The following is a 26,902-nucleotide window of genomic DNA, read 5'->3' on the forward strand; positions in this document are numbered from 1 at the left end:
CATGTATAAGACCTAGTGTGTGATGTTTTCTGCTACATCTGCATCACAGTCGGTACTACAGGACCAGATTACACGCCCATGTTATTCACTGTACGAAGAATTTGCCGATATGTTAAATGTAGATAAAGTTTAAGAAAGAAAAAGTGGTTTCGGAACATCACTGCTCGATTTCAGCTCATTTCCACTTAAAGATTTATGTTGAGACGCACTGATTTTAAGTTTATTTATACAAAGACTTCTATATAAAAGTGTATTTCTTACTGTTTAAACGTTTATTACAATCACGAGGTTTTACTGAACGTGTGTGTGTGTGTGTGTGTGTGTGTGTGCGCAGTAGTGTTAATAAAGCTGTCACGACTGAACTCTGTACCTGCGGTGATTAAAAATGTATATTATTATTATATTATTATAAATAAATCACAGCACTCATCATCACGTCTATCGAGTCTTCGATTCTAACCCAGATTCTAAGAGAACTGAGTACTACACACACACACAATCGCATTAGGTGGGTGGTCATAATGTTCTGACTACATATACTGTGCATCAAAAAGCTCCTCTGTACCTTTAGCCCGAGAAAAAGAGCGACTGGTCTGGATGCTGCAGTGACAGAATCTATCCAGCAGAGGGCAGCACCACCTCACTGACTACACTAAGACTTCAGCGAGACCGATGACTAAGGGTCAAGCGAAACTGACACTCCGTGCCCCCTCGGCCAGCCACATTTGGCAGAGCAGAGGGACAGAGTAGATACAGTAGGTGGGCTCACGGCATATATCAGATATTGATATCCAAAGCGACTTACAATCATCACTGAATATAATCTGAGCGGTTGAGGGTCAAGGGCCTCGCTCAAGGGGCCCAAATGGGTGAGTGTGGGGCTTGAACCAGCAACCTTAAGATTACTGATCCAGTAATTCTCTGGTAAAATACCACCGTGCTCGTTTTATCTAAAGAAAAAGAGCAACTGGTCCTGATGCTGCAGCGACAGAATCTATCCAGCAGGTGGCAGCACCACCTCACTGACTGTACTAACACTGCTGCATGTTTCCCTGCATTAACAGAGCTGCCTGTTTTAAACACACACACACACACACACACACTCTCAAACACACTTTCATATACATACACAGACACTCAAGCACACACACACTTTCTCGTACATTTCTCATACATAAACGTGTACGCGAACGCCCCCTTGTGGAGGCTTTATGTTACATCTTGTATAGAGACAGTAGGATTCAGTGCTTATGTTGCCTGGGTGACGCCTCCGTGGCTTTGGCGAGGCAGAAGGACAGTAGATCCAGTAGTTGGGCTCATCACAATAACAGAAACTATAGCTGCGTCCGAAATCGTATACTTCCACACTCAATAGTACGCGAAAGCAGTACGCGTGAGCGGTTAGTAGGGCTGGGCGATTTTGGCAACAAAAAAAAAATCCCGATTATTTTACATTTATTACCGAGTGTCGATTGTGATTTTTTTTTTGTTCTTGTATAATGCAATTGAAAAAAGACTCAAATTTCTTTTTTTTTTTTTACATTTTCATTTAAAAGACTGCAGGAGTGCAAGAATAGTAACAGCACCACCTATAATTATCCTTTCAAGGGACTCAAACTTTATAACAATATAACAATAATTAACAATAATTTAAACAAAATATAAATCTTAATGAGCTATATCCTTTATAAGAATAACTCACAAACAACTCACTTTAAATAATGTGCAGCAGAACCTCCTTACACTAAGAAAAGTGCAAAACTACAAACAGTTCTTTACAGGTTTTTTAAAAGGAACACGAGCCTGTTTACTGTTTCCACCACTGACTGAGTCTGTATCAGTATCTACACTGGGGGGGGGCACGGTCTGCTTCTAACAATATGGACTACAATTCCCATGCTCCCACGGACTGTCACGTGATTATCACATGTCCCCGGTCGGCCAATCCTGATCGCGGCAACCCTGATGGCTCCGGAGTTTTGATTCATTTCGGCTGTGTTCGATTCAGTGAATCTTAATTAAACTCTTCTGTTCGTGTGTGATCGTGTTTGCGCTCCTTATTACTGAATCGAACCGTTACCGTGTATGATCCTTGTCGTCTTCCGTTTACTGTTTTGGTTTATCCTCTGATTTTGTACCCTGTTTTCACCCTTTTTGATATGAAACGTTCCCTGATTTATATTCCGCGAGCGTCTGCTCAGTTTCTGCCTCGTGACATGTTGGTATTTTAATCACAATATAAAGTATGTAAACAATCGCGATTGTCACATTTCTAACATCGGGTGAAAACGTTCACGCGAATTAACCGAATTAATCGTGAAAATCGCCCAGCCCTAGCGGTCAGTACGTCCGAATACATAGTACACATAAAGACGTACGCGAGAAGTACCCGGATGACCCCGGATGACACTTTCGGTCTGCTAATGTATCCCATAATGCAACTGGAGCTGCGTAGGCGTTCGAAGCGGAAGAAGAAACAAGAAAGCTGGTGGAAAGAGGAGAGCCCTCTGTTTACAAGTGTAAGTAAGATAAACAAAATAACAATGTTAATATTACGTACAACCCTAAATAACGTTAAATATCCAACATTTTGCTGAGTGGGGCTTGTAAGGAGCGCGCGCTCTGTTGGTAAGATGGCGGTAAGATGGCGGATGTAGTACGTAGGGGTGTTGCGTGCATACTGCACACTTCTGTACTGAAAGCGCCGCGTACTTCTTTACCGGCCGAGCGCCGCGTACTTCCTCAAATCTAGTACGTACTCTGTAAGTATGCGATTTCTGACGCAGCTTAGGATTTCATGCGTCACACCTGAAGAACCACACAGGTACCCCCCCCCCCCCCCCCCCCATAACGTATGTGGGGGTCACCATGCCAGCTTACCTGTGAGAGCTCCGCCTCCTGCCTCATCCTGTCCCGCTGCTGCTGCTCGTGCCAGGCGCCCGTGCCGTCGGGTCTGAACTCCATCTGCTCGCTCAGCCACATCTGAGTCCTCACGCTGGGCTGGATGGGCGACCCCCCGACGGCCCGGTGCGCCGGCGAGTGCCCCCTGTGCCCGGCCGGCGGGAGGGGCGCCCTGCTCTCGGGTAGGGCGCCGTAGCTCAGGTCCAGCGTGCTGGGTTTGAGGGGGGACGGGCACGAGCGCTCCGCCCCGGTGTGGAGCGGGCCGCGGTCCAGCGAGCCGTGAGAGCCCGAGTGGCACGCCGGCCCGCCGCTCCTGTCCTGCCCGCTCAGCCGGGTGAGAGAGGACCAGCGGCGCACCGGGCGGGGGTCCTTCATGTCCAGCGGGCCGGAGACGGGCGAGGACAGCTGGCTCCAGGGGCTGCCGGGCACCGAGTGGACGCCGAGCTTGGAGCTGGACGGAGAGGGCATGACGTGGGCGGTGGGGATGGAGCCCTGAGAGCGCAGGGGCAGGAAGGAGAGGGTGCCGCTCGAGCTGGAGTGGTCTGGGGAACAGAAGAAGAGAGGGGTGTTAATGAACCCTAAACTGGTCAGGGTCTCTGTGGGAGCACCAGTACAACATAAGGGCAATCTAGGCTTGCCAGGCAACTTACACCAGTCAGACAGGTTGGCATCCTGTACTCACCAAACATTTCAATTCATTCATTAACTGTCTGTTTTACCACCACTTTATCCTGGTCATGGTCACAGTGGGTCTGATTTATTGGGAGAACGGCGGGAAACACCCCATACAGGTCACCAGTCTATCACAGGGCAAACACACACACACTCTGTCTCAAACACACACACACACACACACTGTCTTACACACACACTGTCTCAAACACACACACTCTCTTACACACACACACTGTCTCAAACACCCACTCACACAAACACACTCTCTCTCTGTCTCTCTCTCTCTCACACACACTCTCTCTCTGTCTTACACACACACACACACACACACACACAGCATCTTTCCTAAAGATTATTTACGGCAGAATGACGGCGCCCCTCACAGAGCGTGCATGATGGGTGCCAGCTGCAGAGTCCGTCATGAACAGGGCACCACACGCGTGCCACATGGACTTGGCACGATGCCGAGCTGAAGGGCTTTAGACAGTGACGGAACACAGATTTCAACTATAAATATATAACGAGCAAAACAACGTCTAACATCATTCCTCATCACAATATCCTGAAGTGATCCTGAGCTTCAACTTCACACACTACATAAAAAACATTCTGCTGCAGCATGCACAAGCTACTTCTCTCTGTTTCCTCGTCTCTAGCAGGGAAAAAGAAGCGGTGTCGACGGTGCGAGTAGGAGGGGACGTGTGATAGTCCACAGCGCGTCTCGGTCGGGATGGAAGAAGTTACGTTTAACAAGCATTGGAACTAGGGCTGGGTGATATGATTAAACTCATATCTCGATATGCTTTAGAGAAGTGGTGATATACGATATGATACGAGATGATGAAAACCTGAACAATGTGTGATGTTAAAGTATCAGTATTCATTTATAACCCCAAAACAGCATGCTGTATTATAACTGTACTTATATAACTGTATATCTAAGCTATAATTACATGCTAAATGCTGCAAATGTAAACATTTTATATCTGTCCTAATTAATCGATCGATAACAAGATTTCCGTTATTCCCGATCAAACTGTGAGAGCAGAACGTTCAGAAATAAACAACAGTAAAAAAAAAAAGACATTATTTACGACACGGCGGTGGTAACGGTTAGTTCTACCTGTCTGGGCAACCTGGGGGAAATCTAGGAGCTATAAATGTGGAAATGCTGGCATTTCAGGTCACGCAGCAACACGCCCTGATCCAGCCCTGAGCACATCCTGAGGCTTTCTGGGTAATAAAGAAACTGATGAATATATAAGAACACCAGCGCACCAGCACGGCCTTATTAACTAGCTGGAACAGAGTCGTCGTGCTCAGAATAACCGTCTGGTTGTGATTCGGACCGAGGAGGAGGAACGCGGCACAAACCGGGCCTGCCGAGGCCTCAGGCTGCTGGTTCCACCACACAGGGTTCCAACACGCTGATCACATGATCTGGGCTATAAGGGAACATCAGTGGTTCGAATCCCCTTCGTTCGGGACGCCCTCTGAGCTGTGATCCTGTGCTCTGTGCAGTAACTCCAGACTGATGAATCTGGACCGTGTATCATACTGAGACCCCCTACAGTCTGAAGTTCCCTTCCAGCTCGACGACTTCACTCCCTAAGGTTCGAATCTCACTTAAAATGTCACCACTACAGGGAACTACTGGGAAGGGGGACTGGAACACACCTATATTGTTCTACACTGGAACACAGACCGGACATCTGTGCATGAATCTCAGCTGTGCTATCGACCGTCTGGGCGACCACACGGACACGACTGGCTGTGTCTGTTAGGGAGGAGACGTAACGGTACTACAGCAAGCGGAAGCTTGTCCCTGGCAGGTGAAAAGAAGTGGCCAGAGACGGCGCGTGTGCCCGCCCCTCTCGGTCAAGGGTGGAGTCTTCAGCAGCAGTGTACATTACCATTCAAAATATGATACTCAAGGTACTGGACTAGTCATCGAAAGGTCACTGGTTCAAGCCCCACCACTGCCAGGCTGTCACTGTTGGGCCCTTGAGCAAGGCCTCGATTGCTTAGGCAGTACTGGATAAATGCCGAAAATGTAAATGATGAAGCCCTGATATGGAAGTATTTCTATTTCGTAGCAGCTCCCAGTAGGACCAGTCAAAAACAAAGCTGATAATATCACATCACACACGCTCTGGTAAACACTGGTGTCCAGTTGAGCAATCAGACACATGATCGCGGTGTTACGAGTGTGTACGAGGGTGCGAGGACATGCAACCCAAAGCCAGATCACACACACACACACACACACACACACACACACACACACACGGGGGTCTCTCACCCCTGTGGTGTCTCCACATCAGCACGTATTTAGAGCAGCTCTTGAATTTCCCTGCCGGCCGTCGCCGCCATCCTGGCGCCGAGCAGACGGACGCCGGAGACCCGCGAAACGAAGCACGTCCCTCACAAGGGGAACGCTCCAGCGCCCCGGGGCGGCCGACCAATCCAAGAAGCTCCGAGTAAATGTGTGTAAACTCGTGAGTGTGAATGCTGAGCAAACCAGGACTAAAGTGTACCAGCGTACCCATGGATCATGTTCTCGTTTGGTCCGGACCAAGTCTAAACACGGGCTAAAATACTAGGTTTAAATCTAGCATCGTTTTGGGCACGGCGGGGTCCGAATCGCATCGGTGCTATCGGCCAGTCTGGCATCTACACATACATGATTGGCTATGTATGCCATCCATCCGACTCTATAATAACATCTCTACCACCGATATAAGTGCCACAACACGTGATATATTACTCAAATTGTACATCTATATACATTATGACCACCGTCCTAATATTGTCTTGGTCCCCTTTTGCCACCAAAACAGCCCTGACCCGTCGAGGCCTGGACTCCACTAGACCCCTGAAGGTGTGCTGTGGTATCTGGCACCAAGATGTTCTCAGCAGATCCTTTAACTCTTGTAAGTTGTGAGCTGGGGCCTCTGTGGATCGGACTTGTTCGTCCAGCACGTCCCACAGATGCTCGACTGGATTGAGATCTGGGGAATCTGGAGGCCACTCAAACTGGTCGTTGTGCTCCTCAAACCGTTTCAGCATCATCCTGCTGAAAGAGGCCACAGATATCAGGGAAGCGTCTCCATGAGAGGGTGAACACGGTCTGTAACGATGCTCAGGTAGGAGCTACGTGTCAGAGTAACGTCCACATGGACGGCAGGACCCGAGGTTTCCCAGCAGAACGTCGCCCGAAGCATCACCTTCTTCCATCGCTCCGTGGTCCAGTTCTGATGCTCACGTGCCCATTGTTGGCGCACTCGGTGGTGGACAGGGGTCAGCACGGCCACCCTGACTGGTCTGCGGCTCTGCAGCTCCGTACACAACAAACTGAGCTGCTCTGTGTATTCTGACACCTTTCTATCAGAACCAGCATGAACTTCTTCAGCAGTTTGAGCTACAGGAGCTCGTCTGTTGGATCGGACCACGCGGGCATCAATGAGCCTTGGTCGACCCTGTCGCCGGTTTACCACCATTCATGATAGATACTGATCACTGCAGACCGGGACACACCCCACAGGAGCTGCAGGTTTGACCCGGTCGTCTAGCCATCACAGTCTGGTCCTCAGATCCTCACGCTTGATCATTTTTCCTGCTTCTAACATCAACTTTGAGGATAAAATGTTCACCTGCTGCCTAATATACCCTGTAGGTGGTCATAATGTTATGCCTAGTCGGTGTATACATATCATATACATAGCATAAACATAGGTACATTCTTTGTTTTAAAAGTGAACTTAATAGTGTAAATAACTACTGTACACACTATGTTAAGTCTGTACGTTTTTAAATGTTTAATCTTAAATCTCATATCTTGTTTTATCTCTTATTCAATCTCATCTTATATTACCTTATCTCATCTTATATTTCTTATCTCTTATTCCATCTGATTATTTATCTCTTATCTTATGTATGTATATACATACAGTACCAGTCAATAGTTTGGACACACCTTCTCTTCAGTGGTTTTTTATTTTGATTATTTTTATTTTCTACATTGTAGATTAATAATGAAGACGTCCAAACTATGAAGGAACACGTATGGAATTATGTAGTGAACGAAAAAGTGTTAAACAAACCAGAATATGTTTTATATTTTACCAACTTTACCTCTGCACGGCACAACTGATGCTCTCAAACACATTAATAAAGCAAGAAATTCCAGAAATTAACTCTAGACGAGGCACAAACGTTAATTGAAAGCCGTTCCAGGTGGCACCTCATGATGCTGATTGAGAAAAAGCCAAAAAGTGTGCAAAGCTGTCATCAGAGCAAAAGATGCTACTTTAAAGAATATAAAATATAAAACATATTCTGGTTTGTTTAACACTTTTTTGTTCACTACATAATTCCATACGTGTTCCTTCACAGTTTGGACGTCTTCATTATTAATCTACAATGTAGAAAATAAAAAAAAAACAAGAAAAACCATTGAATGAGGTGTGTCCAAACTTTTGACTGGTACTGTATGTGTATGATAGATCATGTATGAGGACCAGAATGATCTGCTGTGGCGACCCCCTAATTCCGAGAGCGGATTCCGGAGGAGACTTTATGAAGCACGACTAAACACTTCCACCCTCGGCTGGGGCGTCTGGGGCAGCTCTGGATAAATCCCCGTGACGTGCCCGTGCTGGCGGCGCTCGGTGACTTACACCCCGCTCGCACTCCTCCCGTCACATCACGGGCGGCTCAGAGCCGGAGCGAACCGGAGAGGATCTGATGTAACCGCTGCTCAGAGCTGAGGTCACCGGCGCGTGGGGTTAACGGTCCAGCAGAAACCAGAGCGGAGGGGCGCTGAAGAACCACGGAGGAGGCGCTCTGATTAATGATCATCACTGTCTGAACGTGTGAAACCAGACCCTGTAGCGGGGCGAGGGGGATCTCTACATTTATAGCAGATATTGATCACAGGAAAGATATTTCTGTGTCTAGAAATGTGCTTGAAATGTAATATTCCACTCATAACTGCTCGTAAAAGCTTTAGAAGAAAGATTAGCGATATGTATGTGACTGGACCAGTGATCGTGAAGTTGCTGATCCAAGCCCCGCTGTCGTTAAAATGTCATCGGTCGGCCCCAAAGCAAGGCCCTTAGCCCTCGATTGATCGATTTGTATTCAGTGACTTCGGATAAAAGTGTCTGCTAAATGTTGTCAATGTAGTTTTAAAAATCCAAAGTGAACTGTGTCGGTGTGTGTACCTCTGGTCATTCCATTTTCATGTACAAAAAAATAACTGGTCAGAAAAACAAACAGCAAACACACAGGATGGAACACAGACGCTGCTCTGTTAACGATACAGCACAGAGGCGCTAGCACATTTTGAAAGTGGACTAAAACTTTTGGAACTCATGGACATAAACTACGAAAGATTTGCAAAAGTATAGAGACGTTTACATTTGCAGCATTCAGCGGGCGCTTTTATCCAAAGCGACTTGCAGTACTGTGATAGTATACTGTATAAGCAATTGAGGGTTAAGGGCCTCGCTCAAGGGCCCAACAGTGACAACCTGGCAGTGGTGGGGGTTGAACCAGCGAGCTTTGGATTACTAGTCCAGTACCTTAACCGCTGGGCTACAACTGCCCTAAACATTTACATTTGCAGCATTTAGCAGACGCTGTTTATCCAGAGTGACCTACAGTACTGTGACAGTAGCTTGTCTGAGCAATTGAAGGTTAAGGGTCTTGCTCAAGGGCCCAACAGTGGTAACCTGGCAGTGGTGGGATTTGAACTGGCAACCTTCTGCGTACAAGCTGCTGTTGCTTGTTATAACCTTGTTTATAATGAAAAGATGAAACAATCCCATCTAGACTCTAAATTGGAACCAGTGCCTCCGACACCTCGTGCATGTTTGGGAGGGAGGGAAGTGAAGCACAACGCAGAAGAAGATGAGGAAGAACGTATTGATTATTTGATTGATTATTTACATTGATCTATTAAATTCATTCGCTCCTGTGAAATAGTTTTGGACAGTTACTCCAACTTTGAAAGATCTGCTGCATGTCCAGTTTCACGTGTGGAGTAATGAGCAGCGGTAGCTCAGTGGTTAAGGTGCTGGATTAGTAATCAGAAGGTCGCTGGATCAAGCTGGCCAAGCTGCCAGTGTTGGGCCCCTGGGCAAGGCCCTTAACCCTCAATTGCTCGGAACTGTCATAATCAGTCATAATTGTAAGTCGCTTTGGATGAATCCATCCGCTTCATGCTGCAAACGTTAAATGTTAGGATGTATAAACAAGCTAGCTCGCCTGTGTACGCGCGGCGTGTTTCCCTGAGCTGACCGTTAACCTAGCGAGTGCTCATTAGCCCTCCGCTGAAGCTGGTGTTTTTACAGGTTGATCTCAGTGCTGAACCTCTCACCCTTTCCAGCTGGCGCTCGTTTACCACGTTTCCACCAAAATAAACGTGGTTCTTGAACCGGTTCTGTTCAGGTTTCTCAGAACCTCGGTGTTCTGTAGAGAACCGACGCGCGTTTCCACCAGTTTTTAAGAACCAAGCAGCGTCATCATCGGTGGGCGTTACTTACTAAGAGTTAAGAGCAGTAATATCATGGCGGAGCGTGTGGATTATGTGTGAGCGTTTGTGCTGCTGTTACAGATGTTGGTTTTTATGTATAAAGCAGCGATCTAACTATCGGTGATAAGAAGACGTGACGTGTTCGTCTCAGTTGTTGTTTTATTTAGTTCATTAACGTGAGAAGCGTTTTGTGCTTCGGTTTCACCGCGACTCTCGGCGCAGATAGCCGATTTACTCAGCGCTCGACTCGAGCGATAAAACATCATTAAAGTTCCACGACACGAACAAACATCTGTGTGAAATAACCATCAGATCCAGTCTAAAATACCACGTGTATCTGTGTTTAACTGGATTTACTTCACGTGTGGTTATGCAGCTCGGGGAGTCGAAAAAGCTTCACGCTTTATTTTTCACGTTAAGCGTTTTTCGTTCTGTCCGGGTCACGTTCACCACGTTATATCACACAGTTCATCTTTTTAAAGGCGCTTTGAAAATATCAGCGGCAAACTGGTTAAAAATGTGATCAGGTGAAGTTTAAAAGATAAAAATGCAGCACTAAGCTCCATACGAGACTCCAGTCGACGGCATTGTTGCTAACGCGCTATGCTGTACGACACGCCCACTGACGGACGTCACGGTTCGGCCTGAATAACCCAGTATTCTGTGGTGCCAGATCGGCCCGCTGGTTCTCTGTCTGGAACCTCTCTTTTCCGGTGGAAACACGTGGAACCGGTTCAAAATCAAGTTCGGGAACCGGAACGGGCTCCGTGCCGCGACGGTGGAAAAGGGGTAGCGGAGGCTCGGTCCTGTTAACCCCGGCGCTTCTGACACGTCCGTCCACTCAAAACCAGTCCTTACTGACCAGTAGAGGCTGTAAACACTGGACACGGTGGCAGGGTTTGTCGCAGGGTGAGACTTTATTACACTGAGGGGTAATTTAGCGCAGTCTGATTACCTCCATGGTTTTAGGAGGGTCACATTTGGGGTCTTTAGGAAAAAACGTAAACATAGACCATAAATAAATAAGGCATTATTTATCCTTATAAACAGTGCTACAGAGGGGACAGGGGTCGCCTAGTGGGTAAAGCTTTGGGTTATTGTTCGAATCCAGGCTCTGCTATTCAGCCACTGTTAGGCCCTTGAGCAGGGCCCTTGACCCTGTCTACTCCAGGAGCTCCATACAACCTGACCCTGCACTCTGATCCCGAAAAGAAAAAGCATTTCATTGTACTGCACATGTGAAAAGACGCACTGGCGTCCTGATCCTGATCAGGGTCACAGCCAGTCCAATTATACTGGAAAGCACCAGGTCCGAGGTAGGAACACCATGGCCTGAATGCCAATCCATCGTAGGGTCTGTGTGGACGCCAGGGTCAAGGCAGGTCCAGTTTCACTGGGAATAACTAAGAGCAAGGTAGGAACGCCATGGACAGAACGTCAATCTACCGTAAGGCCTCAGCCATTTACCTCACCACCCTAGACATAGCCAATCATGTCTGTGTGGAATTGAAGGAGTAAATTAAGGAACCTGATCCTTTACCCTCTTCCCTGATTCCACTGGGAATCTCTGGGCACCATGAACAGGGCGCCAATCCATCACAGAGTCTCAACCTTCCTCCTGAACTTCAGCGCCGGATCCTGAGTGTACATAATCAATCTCCAAACCGCCCAGGATCCACAAACTTTACACGACTGGCTAGACGACTGATCTCATCCTGGTACCGTCAGCTGCTCACTTCCTTCCGCTGTGGCTCCACATCCTGCAGCATTAGCTCCTCGGAGCATCCGCGCATCGATCCGGATTCTGCTAATGTATGAACGTAGCAGCGCCGACTGTCCGGTCTCCTCCGCTGCTCTCACGTTACATCCGTCTAATCTGCCCACTACAATCCTCAGGGGCGGTGGTCAAGGTTCCAGTTAGACGCCTTCAGTAGTACAGAGCCCGGGTTTCCATTTATAGCACTGAAGGAGGGCTTTACCCATCACCTGATGCCATCTCATTCATCACGCCCGCCCTTCCATCGTCTTCCTTCTGCTCACTGAAGGTCATTCACAACACTGACTGGTGTCTCAAACCCAGATCTCAAACCCAGATCTCAACCCAGATCTCAAACCCAGATCTCAGAGGTGCCCATTCAACCCAGATCTCAACCCAGATCTCAAACCCAGATCTAAGAGGTGCCCATTCAACCCAGATCTCAACCCAGATCTCAAACCCAGATCTCAAACCCAGATCTCAGAGGTGCCCATTCAACCCAGATCTCAACCCAGATCTCAAACCCAGATCTCAAACCCAGATCTCAGAGGTGCCCATTCAACCCAGATCTCAAACCCAGATCTCAGAGGTGCCCATTCAACCCAGATCTCAAACCCAGATCTCAGAGGTGCCCATTCAACCCAGATCTCAAACCCAGATCTCAGAGGTGCCCATTCAACCCAGATCTCAACCCAGATCTCAGAGGTGCCCATTCAACCCAGATCTCAAACCCAGATCTCAGAGGTGCCCATTCAACCCAGATCTCAAACCCAGATCTAAGAGGTGCCCATTCAACCCAGATCTCAAACCCAGATCTCAGAGGTGCCCATTCAACCCAGATCTCAAACCCAGATCTCAGAGGTGCCCATTCAACCCAGATCTCAACCCAGATCTCAGAGGTGCCCATTCAACCCAGATCTCAAACCCAGATCTAAGAGGTGCCTCACATCACTCACGCAATCGTGTAAAACCAAAGTTCCTGTCACTTCCAGCAGTCCAACCACAAACTCTCTAAACCCTTTTAAACCTCCTCATTTCACAACAAAGTGCAACACACACACGGGACCGCTTTCAACACTGACCTTATACTTCTGACCCCTTAAAATCCCTCATATAAATCACAGCACCGGGGACGTACCTGATTAAACCGTTAACTAATAAACATCATCGTTCTATTAATGATGTTGATTAAAATGCCCTTAAATGCCCACGTCTCGGCCGTGTTGATGTAGGACTCAAACTCACTGCGCTATGTCGTTCCCCAACAAAGGAACCTGCTGCTGTATTATTCAACCCATAAAAATGAAAGTATTACGCAGTTAATTGATGTGGATATTTTGCATCATGCTTCAGTACGTTCTAAGAGCAGACGCCTGATTTAAATACAGAGCGGAGCTACAGACGACTCGGCCGTGTTGATGTAAGAAGCGTTTTATTAAGAAGCGTTTTATTAGTCGCGGCGCTTTCGAAGGATTTTGAAGGATGAGCGAGCTGCCCGGAGGTGGTGTGACGCAGAGACGGGGACTCGAGTCCGAGTCGCACGTAAGTCGCACACACAGCGACTTCAGACTCGACTTGTGACTCCAGTTTTAAATGACTCGGACTCGACTCGTGACTCGCAAAAAAATGACTCGTGAACAACAAGAGTCGCAGCGTCAGCACGTGTTACCATTAGTTACATGTGATAATTATATATATATAATATTCTGATCGTGTCATTTTCTGCTCTCTAATAATAATAATAATAATAATAATAATAATAATAATAATAATAATAATAACGCTCCGGCCACACGTTAACCCACAACACACACAATGTGTAAATGTTCCAGCCAGCTTCCGGTGTTCCACTTAAAATGGTGGAATACCCTACGTAGTGCACTTCACAGGAACGACCGGGGTGAATGGAACGCTCCTACAGAATCGGTGCTGATGGTTGAAAGACGCTTTCTGAACCAATCAGAGCTTCTGATTGTAATTGTTAGTAAGAAATGCTGTTATTTGCATTTATTCAGTTTGCGTCACACAGATGACGCGGTAATGAAACGCTCGATCGGCTTTCTAACCACTTCCTGTTTTACTTCACCACCGGGAAAAGTTTGGAGGTTTTTAATTATAAGCACGTTTACAAAATAACGGATTCTGTTCCTAATGGGACGCACGCTTATAAATGTAATAGCATCTGGAAGAACAGAAGCTAAGGTAAGCAGCGGTTATGATTGTTTTTGCCGTGTTTGTGATTTTGGCCGCTGTGCCGTGATTTATCGAGCGCTTTTGTTCTGTAATGAAAACAAAACGTATCAGTTGAAGCTTTTAACTGGAACCTTCTTGTTACAGAAATTACATTCATTTACACGATGAGGAGGAAAGTAAAGACACGAAGTAAAACGGCTAAATACACTCGCTAATCTGTTGTTGTTTTTATCTGAACTTACAGATTATTTCTTTATTTCTACACTACATTTATAATATATGTTTTGTGTAGATTATATTGACTCGTGACTCGACTCGGACTCGTATTTTGTGACTTGTGAACATCTCTCTTTTCCGGAGCCGAACGCTGCATTGCCCTGTAACTCTGTTTCAGAGAACTTGGATGTCTGCTCTGTCCCTGTTCTGTCCACTTTCTCCACCGCTGGATGTGGATGTTTTTATATCTTTAATGTGTTACCCATTACCACTTTGTTTGAGGCTGTTAAACATTTTACTGTTTTGCATCACTGCGACAGGGTTAAGGGCCTTTCTTAAGAACCCAACAGTGACAACCTGGCAGTGTTGGGGCTTGAACCAACAACCTTTTGATTACTAGTCCAGTACCTTAACTGTTAGGCTACAGCTGCTATTTTAGCTGCACCGGGTGCCTGGTGGTGAGGCGTGACCCGCTTCGTTACAGCTTGTGATTAATAGGGTGGTGCGCTCAGTATTTTTGGTGCCACACAGCTTTGATTTACACCCCAGTGTTTCTGCAACCGGGACAGTTTCTGTACCCAAAAGCAACTCACATAATCTGTTACTAGTATTATTAGCACAGCTGCTGACCTATAGATTTCGTTTACCATCCCAGCGGAGACCCTAAAGCCCACCTACAGATCTAACACTGACTGTACATCAGGACAGGACAGTAAATCCTGTCTGTCCTTCCCTTCTATAAATAAAAGTCAGTGAGGTGGGTGCAGACAGCGTCAGGGACACGGTTCACTCCGCTGGTATGAACATACATCATCAGCAGATCATACGTGAGGCTTATGGATCAGTCCAGACCTGCTCTGTAGGTCATGTTACTGACTGACCTATGGTACTACTGATGCTTGATTTATATACAGTGTATCACAAAAGTGAGTACACCCCTCACATTTCTGCAGATATTTAAGTATATCTTTTCATGGGACAACACTGACAAAATGACACTTTGACACAATGAAAAGTAGTCTGTGTGCAGCTTATATAACAGTGTAAATTTATTCTTCCCTCAAAATAACTCAATATACAGCCATTAATGTCTAAACCACCGGCAACAAAAGTGAGTACACCCCTTAGTGAAAGTTCCTGAAGTGTCAATATTTTGTGTGGCCACCATTATTTCCCAGAACTGCCTTAACTCTCCTGGGCATGGAGTTTACCAGAGCTTCACAGGTTTGCCACTGGAATGCTTTTCCACTCCTCCATGACGACATCACGGAGCTGGCGGATATTCGAGACTTTGCGCTCCTCCACCTTCCGCTTGAGGATGCCCCAAAGATGTTCTATTGGGTTTAGGTCTGGAGACATGCTTGGCCAGTCCATCACCTTTACCCTCAGTCTCTTCAATAAAGCAGTGGTCGTCTTAGAGGTGTGTTTGGGGTCATTATCATGCTGGAACACTGCCCTGCGAACCAGTTTCCGGAGGGAGGGGATCATGCTCTGCTTCAGTATTTCACAGTACATATTGGAGTTCATGTTTCCCTCAATGAAATGTAACTCCCCAACACCTGCTGCACTCATGCAACCCCAGACCATGGCATTCCCACCACCATGCTTGACTGTAGGCATGACACACTTATCTTTGTACTCCTCACCTGATTGCCGCCACACATGCTTGAGACCATCTGAACCAAACAAATTAATCTTGGTCTCATCAGACCATAGGACATGGTTCCAGTAATCCATGTCCTTTGTTGACATGTCTTCAGCAAACTGTTTGCGGGCTTTCTTGTGTAGAGACTTCAGAAGAGGCTTCCTTCTGGGGTGACAGCCATGCAGACCAATTTGATGTAGTGTGCGGCGTATGGTCTGAGCACTGACAGGCTGACCCCCCACCTTTTCAATCTCTGCAGCAATGCTGACAGCACTCCTGCGCCTATCTTTCAAAGACAGCAGTTGGATGTGACGCTGAGCACGTGCACTCAGCTTCTTTGGACGACCAACGCGAGGTCTGTTCTGAGTGGATCCTGCTCTTTTAAAACGCTGGATGATCTTGGCCACTGTGCTGCAGCTCAGTTTCAGGGTGTTGGCAATCTTCTTGTAGCCTTGGCCATCTTCATGTAGCGCAACAATTCGTCTTTTAAGATCCTCAGAGAGTTCTTTGCCATGAGGTGCCATGTTGGAACTTTCAGTGACCAGTATGAGAGAGTGTGAGAGCTGTACTACTAAATTGAACACACCTGCTCCCTATGCACACCTGAGACCTAGTAACACTAACAAATCACAGGACATTTTGGAGGGAAAATGACAAGCAGTGCTCAATTTGGACATTTAGGGGTGTAGTCTCTTAGGGGTGTACTCACTTTTGTTGCCGGTGGTTTAGACATTAATGGCTGTATATTGAGTTATTTTGAGGGAAGAATAAATTTACACTGTTATATAAGCTGCACACAGACTACTTTTCATTGTGTCAAAGTGTCATTTTGTCAGTGTTGTCCCATGAAAAGATATACTTAAATATCTGCAGAAATGTGAGGGGTGTACTCACTTTTGTGATACACTGTATATATATTTATTGATGCATTTTCTCCCTTTTTAGCTCATCCAGTTGCCTGATTCCGTCAGGCTTCCTCTCCACCAATGCCGATCCCCGCTCTGACTGAGGAGAACGAAGCTAACCCACGCCCCCTCCGACACGTGGGCAGCAGCCGTACGCATCTCATCACCTACACTTTGACGAGTGCGGTGCAGCTCAGCGTTGTGTACGGAGAGACTCACCCTGAGAGCACTCCTTTCCCATCATCAATCAGCCAGCAGAGGTCGTACTTGCACCAGTCATGAGAGCGAGACCCCATCCGGCTTAGTCCCGGCCATATCTGAACAACAGGCCGATCGTTGTTCATGTGGCCGCTCGGCCTTAGCCGGCAGGCAGATCTGAGATTCGATACGGTGTATTCCAGATCCCAGCTCCGGTTCCAGCGTGTGTTTTTACCGCTGCGCCACCTGAGCGGCCCTGGGTCTATATGGTTGCGAGGACCAGGACTCATATAAGTTTACATCAACCGCTTCATCCTGGTCATGGTCGCAGCAGGTTTGGTATGACCGGAAAGTCACGAATACACTGGACTGAGCGCCAATCCACCGAGTCATGTCTGTGCAGACACCCGGCCGGCAGATAGCACTGCCGAGATTCGACCCGGTTCTTCCGCTAGGTGTCGGATTGAAGATTGAAGGGGGTGGGGTATATTGGTGGGGGGGGGGGGTATTTAGACATGCTCAAGTCCCTCTTAATATAACGTACTGATGTGAAACTGATGTGAAACTTATTAATAAACATATTCCAGCTCTGAGCTTTGGGAGATGTTGGGATCCGTCAGGTGTCCCATCAGTTGTTGATATGGGAGGAATGTTTGGAATGGCAGGAACCCCCCCCCTCCCCGTCCCAGTAAATCTGGTTCCCCTTAGTGTTTATTTCATGGCTACGGCCTTGATCTAAATTAATACAAACCTTAATTCCAGAAAATTTGAGGTGGTAAATGGAAACCAGGGCTGGGTATCGCCACTAATTTCCTGGATCGATTCGATTCCGATTCACAAGGTCCCGATTCGATTCAATTTGATTTTCGATTCGATTTTCGATTCAATTTCAATTCAGCACATTTAGGCATATTTGAGTTACATGAACAGGTTTTGTTTAAATATGTAAAGATGTTCAGAGAACGAATGTGATAATTGTACAAAGAACACTCATTATTAAAAATATTTGTGTATTTTGTTTACATAAATAATTAATCCACAACAGAAAACAGTAACATTCATTTTTTATTATTATTTTATATGTCTGACACGCTACAACATTGTAAATGTAAACATACACCGGGCTGTTGTACAGCTTATGCCAAGTTTACACGACACGACACTCTGATTAACACCGGGTCGCTGTAATGTTCACACTACACGACTGATGGGCGATGGGGGGTTTTACATCTACACCATCTATCACCAGGGGGAATCACAGGCGAGCTTCTCTGCTCTCCAAAACTACGTTCTGTCACGAAAACACACGTGAGAAGTGATGAAAGGTTTAATGATACCACGTCCAAACATGCACATCAACAAGCAGCCAGAGATGAAAGTTTGTGCGCTGATGAAATAAATGAATCTGAGTGGATCTGGCAACACGAGCAGCATGGCTTGTTCTGTAGTGAGTTGGAGGTTAATAAATATTTTGTTTTGTAGAGAACGATCAGGTCAGAGATACTGTAAAACTCGTGTGTGTGCTGATGTATTCTGATAGAAACTATATTGCGCTCCACCACCTGTTTACATCCTCTCCCCTGTGTTTCCCCTCGCTGTTCCTCACATCGATCGAGAGCCGAGTTTTGATCGCAGAGCGAACACCGAGTTCCTCCCGAATCCAGCACCGACCCGTCGCCGAGCGAAAATCAGTGCTAGGAGTTGTGTAGTGGTCATAACCTGAGCTTCTGCCATGCTGGACTGATGTGCAGGTCAGATCTCGTTGCATGAAAAAACACTGGCTGGTCAGGCGAGATTAAAGGGGGTAACAGATTTCCGTGTGCACCGTAAAAAGGGGCGTATTTAAAAGATCGATCTCGCGTTTATATGAATCCATATCGGATCGTTCAAATAAAGATCGATTCGAATCGAAAAATTGATTTTATAAACCCACCCCTAATGGAAAGCAAATAAATGAAACCCAAAAAGACCACATTTTATTTGGACCTAATTCATAGTTTTAATCTTATAACGTTTATTCAGTAACTAATTCCTGCAAGACGTTCCCAAAAACAATTTAGGAAGTACGGGGAACGCCGGGATGTCCAAAAAATGGGTTAAAACTCGCCACTTTGTCACCGTAATCTATACAAAACACCATCTGTACTAACTGTTACTATTATTTTTAAGCACCAGACACTCTCACCCCCCGAGCCAATAAAAGAGCCGCCAACCTATTTCCCACCCGAGCTTTTAAACCCCATTATTAGCGAGATGGGTGTGGAGCAGTTGGTGTGGCAATATGTTCCTGGGTGGGGGGGGGGGGGTTGTGTGGAGAGGGTGCAGGAGGACTAACCCGAATTATACCCTCTCTAAATCACGGCTTAACCACATTACCGGGCCGTCTCTCAACTGGCTAATCAGGCTTCCCAGAAGGAACGGATTCTTTCTGATGCTCCTCTTGGGAAAAGATATGACGCAAAGACTGAGGTGTAAGAGTGACCCAGACCCCACCCCAAACTAAGCCACGTTGGAACTGATTTATCTGCCAATTAGAACGAAGGGGAGGGGGGGGGGGGGGGGCATAATCCTTTATCTGAGGACTAGATCATAATCCTTCATCTATGTTTCACCCATCCTAAGGGACACAGTGAGCCAAACCTTTAGGACCACCCCGAAGAAACATGGCAGCGCCAATTCCATAACATGGTGCATGTTGTCTATGGGCAGAAGCAAATCCCAAAGTGAAAGGGTCAACTTGTTAAGACAGACCACTGGGCATCTCCAAAACGGGAACATGCAGCCGTGGCGCATACCCACCGAAAGTGGTCTGAGAGGGAACGAGCCATAATCCATTGACAGGTTGTTGGGCGGCCAAGGCTCATCGAAGACTGGTGTGGGTCAAACCCTCCTGCCCACCATTAAGGGCATCTACAATGGGCACATAAGTATCATAACTGCATAAGGAAGCAATGGAAGAAGGCTGCCTGGTCCAAGGAAGCGTGTGGAAGAGTTGGCCTGCTGATAACATGGTACCAGATACCACAGGACACACTCTTGGAGCTGTCTGGCAGCATATCAGGTGGGTGGTCCTAATATTCTGGCTTCCTGGTGATGGAAACCCAACAACAAAGCAAGAGAAGGAGCGGTATTTATAGAGAACATCACCGGCATGTGTTCCACGTGTTGGTGGACGTCTGCGTGTGTATTTTAAGTCAACAAGTCACGCGGTTTGGCCGCCTGCTGACACCCTGTTGACGCCTGGCCTTCACCTCATCGTGCAATCGCCTCACCAACCGAAACACAACAGCACTGCAGTTACATAACTGTGGTCCCGGGGTCCGATTTTAAATCGACAACAATAACAGTAACACAGAAGTGAAGCTTTTAATACGTTCCATCAAACAACACGATTAAATACGACTATTTAATTTGTGGACGCCCCTGCAGAAGAACAAATAGCTCCATAATCTAATGCAGAGGAACAGGACCGGAACAAAAGCGACTTTCCACCTCGTCACCCATAAAACTGATCGTTTATCGCAATGACCAAACGGCGTAAATGTAAAATCTGCATAATCAAACACAGAGCAATAAAACACACTTGGCGCCTATACTGACCACGACCAGCTTTTCTAAAGAGGGAAGTGCAGATGGGGAATTCCTCATAACTGCTGCAATTACGCCCTCTGCTGGCTGATCGATGGCGCTGCACTGAACAGAGTCGGGGGATAACGGAGATCAGTGTGTGATTCTTCATACGTGATACGGATCTCCGTATAAACCAGCCTGGTGCAGGTGAAAAGAAGCGGTCGGTGCTGAACACGTGTCGGCAGGGGCGTGTGTGTTAGTCACGACCCTCCCCGGTCAGCAGTGGATGTGGAATATGATCAAGGAATTGGATACGACCAGATTGTACCCCAATATTATACTAACGATCTGCTCATTTCTACTTATACAAACGTAAACAATCAGATCTGTGGCACATTTGTGCGCCGACCTTATAAAATGCTTCGGAAATGCGGTTAGGAACCCAGATCCCACTGCGCCGCTCTATTCCTGAATCCCTTCTGCCAAAGAACTGCTTGTAATCTTTGATAAACGATGCGAATCTCTCGCTCCTCGCTCATTTGGTGATATCACGACTGCACTTCCTACGCAGCGTAGCGTCTACACGCACTTCTCCGCCGGATCTGCCCTCATTCCGGAATGATCCGTACACACTGGCATTAAAATCTAGGCCACACGCTGGAGAAAAGGGCCCGAGGGTGTGAGGACGGCCTGGTTCCTGTTCCTGTCTCGGTACGGTGACCGATTCCAGGTCGTATCCGATGGTAGAGCTCAGGTCCACGTGCCAGGACGGATGTGAGCGCGCCCTGTGTTCGCCTCTGCAGGGGCGAGGACGAACCCATCGATGAGCCCAAAGCGCCGCGTCCTGATGACGGATCGGGACGAAGCGCTCGGCACGGGTTCCCAACTGCACGCGGAGCTGATTGGAACGTGATGATTGCTCGTGTTGTGATGAACTCCTATAGGCCCGGTTACTCGTCACCCGACAGACAACAACGAACAGGTTTATTTATGCACCACCTAGCTCTCTCTGTACACAGACTCCCGAGAAGAGGGCGTGTCTAAATCCTTAGATCCCTTAAAATGCTCCTACTGAGGCGCCTTAATTCTGAGTGATGATCCGAGTGAATAACGAGGGAGCAGGGCGGGTCGATAGGTCTTCACACAGACCCCAAGTCACTCATAAACAAAACACAACATGGCCAAAAGTAAGTGGACACCCCTGTCTACTGATCAGGTGTGTAAGCCACAACCACTGGATTGAATTGGAAAGTCCATATTAGAAACACTTGACCTAATGGGTAATTACCATAAATTCCTACAGACAACAGGCTCGTGGTTACGTGTCCGCATACTTTTGGCCTACTGTGCCTGACGAAGGTTTTGTCTCGTATGTTTTCCTAACAGCAGACGGAGACGTGCTGTGAGAACTTTACACCCCCCTGGACCTCGAAGCGGCCATAAACGTCAGCTTTACGAGCAGACCACAGATCGGTCCTACGTCTTGAATATTTGAATGAGTCCCTTTGTTGTTACTATTCTTGCACTCCTGCAGTCTTTTAAATTAAAATGCAAAAAAGAAATGAGTCTTTTCTTAATGGCATTATACAAGAACAAACTAAAAATTGCAATCGTGCGTCATCCTTGTAGTCCTCGTTATGCCCATATTTGGAGACCCGGGTCTAACTCAGATCTCCTATGGCAAAAATGAACGGGGTTTTCAAAAAATCGACTCTAACGCATCCTGTGCTGAATAAACATGTTCAGAACCCTGTACGTTTCGTCCTGTGTACATTTTTCTCCTGTACATCACCGGATCCTCTGTATTACGAGGTCGTTAAAGGATCGTAATACTAATGATGCTGCACGAACGCTAACGCCACTGCGCATTAATTAGACGTCGCTGAACTATAACGAGCAGCCCGCCGCAATACCTCCAGTCTGGTGAGCGCAACCAAAGGCGTAACACCCGACCGTCCTTGCTTTCTACTAATGTAGCTAGCTACTAAAAATATCAAGTAAAACGTGTGAATATTACTCCACTGTTACTCTGGTGAATCGCGCCGCTTCGTGCGCTTATTTAAGAGGCTTCCAGGGCTGGGCCATTTTACAAACAAAAAAAATCTCAATTATTTTAAAATTATAACCGATTGTCGATTACGATTTCGATTTGTTTTGTTCTTGTATAATGCAATTGAAATAAGACTCAAATTTCTTTTTTTTTTGCATTGTAATTTAAAAGACTGCAGGAGTGCCAAAATAGTAACAGCACCACCGATAATGATCCTTTTAAGGGACTCAAACTCTATAACAATAACGATATCACTATAATTTAAACAAAATAGAAATCTGAATGATCTATATCCTTTATAAAAAAATCTTATTTTAAATAATGTTCAGCAGAACCTCCTTACATTAGGAAAAGAACTAGAAAAAGTTCTTTACAGGTTAATTAAAAGGAACACGAGCCTGTACTGTACTGTACTGTACTGTACTGTTTCCACCACTGAGTGAGTCTGTATCTGTACACTGGGGGGGCATCAAGTGATCACTCGGCTCAGCTTTCATTTTATCCTCTTGTGATTGGGGGGTGGATGTGTTCGATTCAGTGAATCTTAATTAAACTCTTCTGTTCGTGTGTGATCGTGTTTGCGCTTTTTATTACTGAATCTAACCGTTACCGTGTATGATCCTTGTCGTCTTCCGTTTACTGTTTTGGTTTATCCTCTGGTTTTGGACTCTACCTGGTTTTGTACACTGTTTTCACCCTTTTTGATATGAAACTTTCCCTGATTTATATTCCGCGAGCGTCTGCTCAGTTTCTGCCTCGTGACATGTTGGTATTTTAATCACAATATAAAGTATGTAAACAATCGCGATTGTCACATTTCTAACATCGGGTGAAAACGTTCACGCGAATTAACCGAATTAATCGTGAAAATCGCCCAGCCCTACCTACATGGAGCAATATTCATATTTTGACTCTTTAACGACTTCGTAATTCACAGGATCCAGCGATAACAGACAGAAGAATCTCCATAAAACAAAACCTAACAGCTCTGGAACATTTTTTATGACCCGGGTTACCAAATATGGGCATAACGACATGGCGTGGACTACAAACTGACCACATGACTTCAGTGGTCAATAGAGAGTCGGTGATAAATTTGAAAATAATCGAGATGTTTGTTTTTTTTGCAGTATCGCCCAGCGGGAATCCGTCCAGTTATGATCCGGGTTCAGAAAAATGTGTGATCTCATGTGTATGGAGAGAAAATAACAAAGAACGGAGCATTTAAGGTAACACCACACCTAAATAACAGAGCCCTGACATCAAGCACGGCTGGATTTGGAACAGTACCGAGGGTTCGAATCAGGTACACGTCTGACCTCTGAATTATTAAAAAAATTAATAAGCCAAAGCTAAGAAGCTCGCCGCCGCCTCTCACTATTCATGCCACACAATCACTCATCCAACTAAACCATTCCTCAATGGCTGCTCCACCTGAGAACGCCTTACCTTCCACGCTGTCCGAGCAGGAGGTTCCTATGCCCGTGTCGGCGCTGTCGGAGGCGGCGCTGTGGCGTCTGGCGCGGCTACTGCTGATCGCCGGGGACGGGCCGAGCCATGCCGCTTCACAGCCGGGAGCCCAACCGGGAGAGGACGCACTCGAACCTAGGTGGCAAACGGAGGGTACAGGTTACCATAGCGACAGTGGGACTCATGGGTAAATTTTACTCTCCACTTCCACTCACGACTCCCTACAGTCTGAAGTTCCCTCCAACTCGACGACTTCACTCCCAACGGTTCGAATCTCACTTAAAATGTCAGAATTCATCACTACAGGGAGTTACTGGGGGGACTGGGATGCATTAATACTGATAATATACACAACAATTAGGGATGCATTAATACCATTTTTTCCCAACCGAGTACAAGTACATGTATTTTTGTACTCGCCGATACCGATACCTATTTAGAATGATTGAGTTAATGAGTTGGAGGTTAATAAATATTTTTGCAATGTCGGTGTTTTGTTGTTATGTTTTGTAGAGAACGATCAGGTCAGAAATACTGTAAAACGTGTGTGTGTGTGCTGATGTATTCTGATATAAACTATATTATCCCCCTGTCCCACCTGTTTACACTCCTCTCCTGCGTTTCCCCTCGCACCGTATCCTGCGTTCTCATTGGCTGTTCCACATGTCACTCATTCCCAGTCGCACGTCTGAGATCAGATATCTGACGTGCTAGAAAACTCGATCCGGTCGCCGAGTTGTTGGATGGCTCACACTTAGCGATCGAGAGCCGAGTTTCGATCGCCGAGCGAACGCCGAGTCGCTCCCGAGCCGGCGAATCTAGCGCCGACCGGTGTCGTGAACCAGGCACAACGCAGCGACGTGCACTAGGTACACGGTATCGGATGTTCAGTATCGGAGCCTCGTTTGCGAGTACGAGTACGAGTTAATGAGCGCGGTATCGGGCCAATACCCGACACCAGTATCCGTACTCGTGCATCTCTAACAACAATAATAATGCATTAAATCAGACAGATGATTAGTTTCACTCCTGGCATGCACATTTAAAAAAAGTCTAGTCCATATCCTTAACGTCCGCCTCGGCCTGTTGTCGGCGTGCCTGTTCAGCTCGGCGCGCATTCTTCAGATTTCTAGCATGCTACGCCCCCCCGACAGGACCCAGTCGGACACGGGTTATGATGAAACGTCCACGTTTACCTTCAGGCTGTTCTCACGGCTGCACTTTTTAGTCTGGTTAGGTCAGAATCGGCTTCGTTCCCCTCCTCGGTTTGGTGTGGACGCGTTTATTCCACTCGGGAGACCAGTGAACCGACCGTGGTGAGAACGTGGTCCGACCTCGATCCGACACTACCGGCATGCCATCGCACGTTCTAAACTTTGTTCTGCTCGGTCGTCTGAAGGCAGCACGTCGACGTTCTGCTGATCCAGTTCAGCCTGGTATAATCGGCAGGATAATTAGCGCGACTACAAACGAAGGCCGTCCGTGCAGTCGGTCCAGGTTTAATTGCGTTAATTCCAGTAAGTGGAGTGAATCTTCTCGTGTGCTTTGTTATGATGCAGTTGCACAAAACAGAGGAACTAATGATGGCCTGATTTACACAATTACCCCTGCACAATCATAATTAAAGCTTATTATAGAAAAAGAGACTCTTTAACATACCAGCTATTCAATGTATAAACGTTTACGTATATAGAAGCTGGGGCGTAGTGATATGTGTGAATAATAAATGCTAGATAATGTAATTATTGTACAGTAGAACTTTGTTGTTGCTGCTGGAAGAGTTCTGAATAAATTTGACCATGAAGAATCATGTAAATTGGATGAATCCGATCCACCTTTTAGCCTCTAATAATACTTAATACATGAAATCATACATAAAAACCTATAAAACCAACAAATGTAGTGAAATAAATGCACATTTTACTCTAGTTTACTTTAAACACAAGTTCCAATTTCAAACTTCACAATCTGATCGATTCTCGTCCTCACCGCTTCCCTTTTAGGTTCGGTTGAATCACTGATCGTTTTTGGATCCCTGATTAAACAATGAAATAAGTCAAAGCGAGACGGATCACATAACTCGAATCGTGCGGTTTGGTCCGAATTCTGGTGAACGACGAGTTGTTAGAGTAGAGAGACGGACGAATGATGGGGTTCTACTGTTCTTATAATGATCTAGCCAGAGTTTCTTATACGTTAGGGATAAATAAAGTACCTGCAGTAATAACACTGTAGTAAACGGAGGAAATGAGAACCACCGGATTTACACACCAAACCTTTCAGAAAACATCCAACACACAAGCAGTGGGATTTAATCCCTTTCATACTATCAAACATCTATTTCAATACAGATTTTAGTGGGTGAAACTACTGATTTTGCCTATTTGTTTAGTTTTAACATCGTTTGTTTACGTTCAGGGCAGTAAAGGTGCAGCTATGAAATATTGGTGTTAGTTCAGTGATTTCTTTATTTCATCCATGTGGTTAATGCCTTTGTTTTGAATAAATTTTTTAAAGAATACGGCTCTCCAGATAACGAATATTCACTTTGTTCATGTGCTCACACGTGCTTTTCAAAGAAAATGAATATTTAAGTACACCTAAAATCCAAAAGGGATCTCCGAACTACAGCCCACGGGCCTTTTGCCAGGCGTTACCGTTTTTGAAACGACGTGCGAGGTATTTTAGATACTCCGCGAGCACACCAGTGCCGAACTCTCAACGATTCATTTACATTTTCGGCATTTAGCAGATGCTTTTATCCAAAGCGACTTACAGTTCTGTG

At 46.3% G+C, this 26,902-nt stretch overlaps 1 protein-coding gene across 2 annotated transcripts in view; it reads right to left on the reverse strand.

The window, feature by feature from the left end:
* Positions 1-26,902, reverse strand: part of cep85l (centrosomal protein 85, like) — a 56,676-nt gene that overhangs the window by 26,868 nt on the left and 2,906 nt on the right. For both annotated transcript variants that reach the window (XM_063002425.1, XM_063002424.1), the window contains exons 3-4: positions 24,097-24,252; positions 2,881-3,443 (exon numbers count right to left, since the gene is read on the reverse strand). In XM_063002425.1, the coding sequence (XP_062858495.1) occupies positions 2,881-3,443; positions 24,097-24,252 (719 nt within the window). The remainder of the gene's footprint in view (positions 1-2,880; positions 3,444-24,096; positions 24,253-26,902) is intronic.

The sequence above is a fragment of the Trichomycterus rosablanca genome, chromosome 9 (assembly GCF_030014385.1).
Source record: "Trichomycterus rosablanca isolate fTriRos1 chromosome 9, fTriRos1.hap1, whole genome shotgun sequence".
Taxonomy (NCBI): Eukaryota; Metazoa; Chordata; class Actinopteri; order Siluriformes; family Trichomycteridae; genus Trichomycterus; species Trichomycterus rosablanca.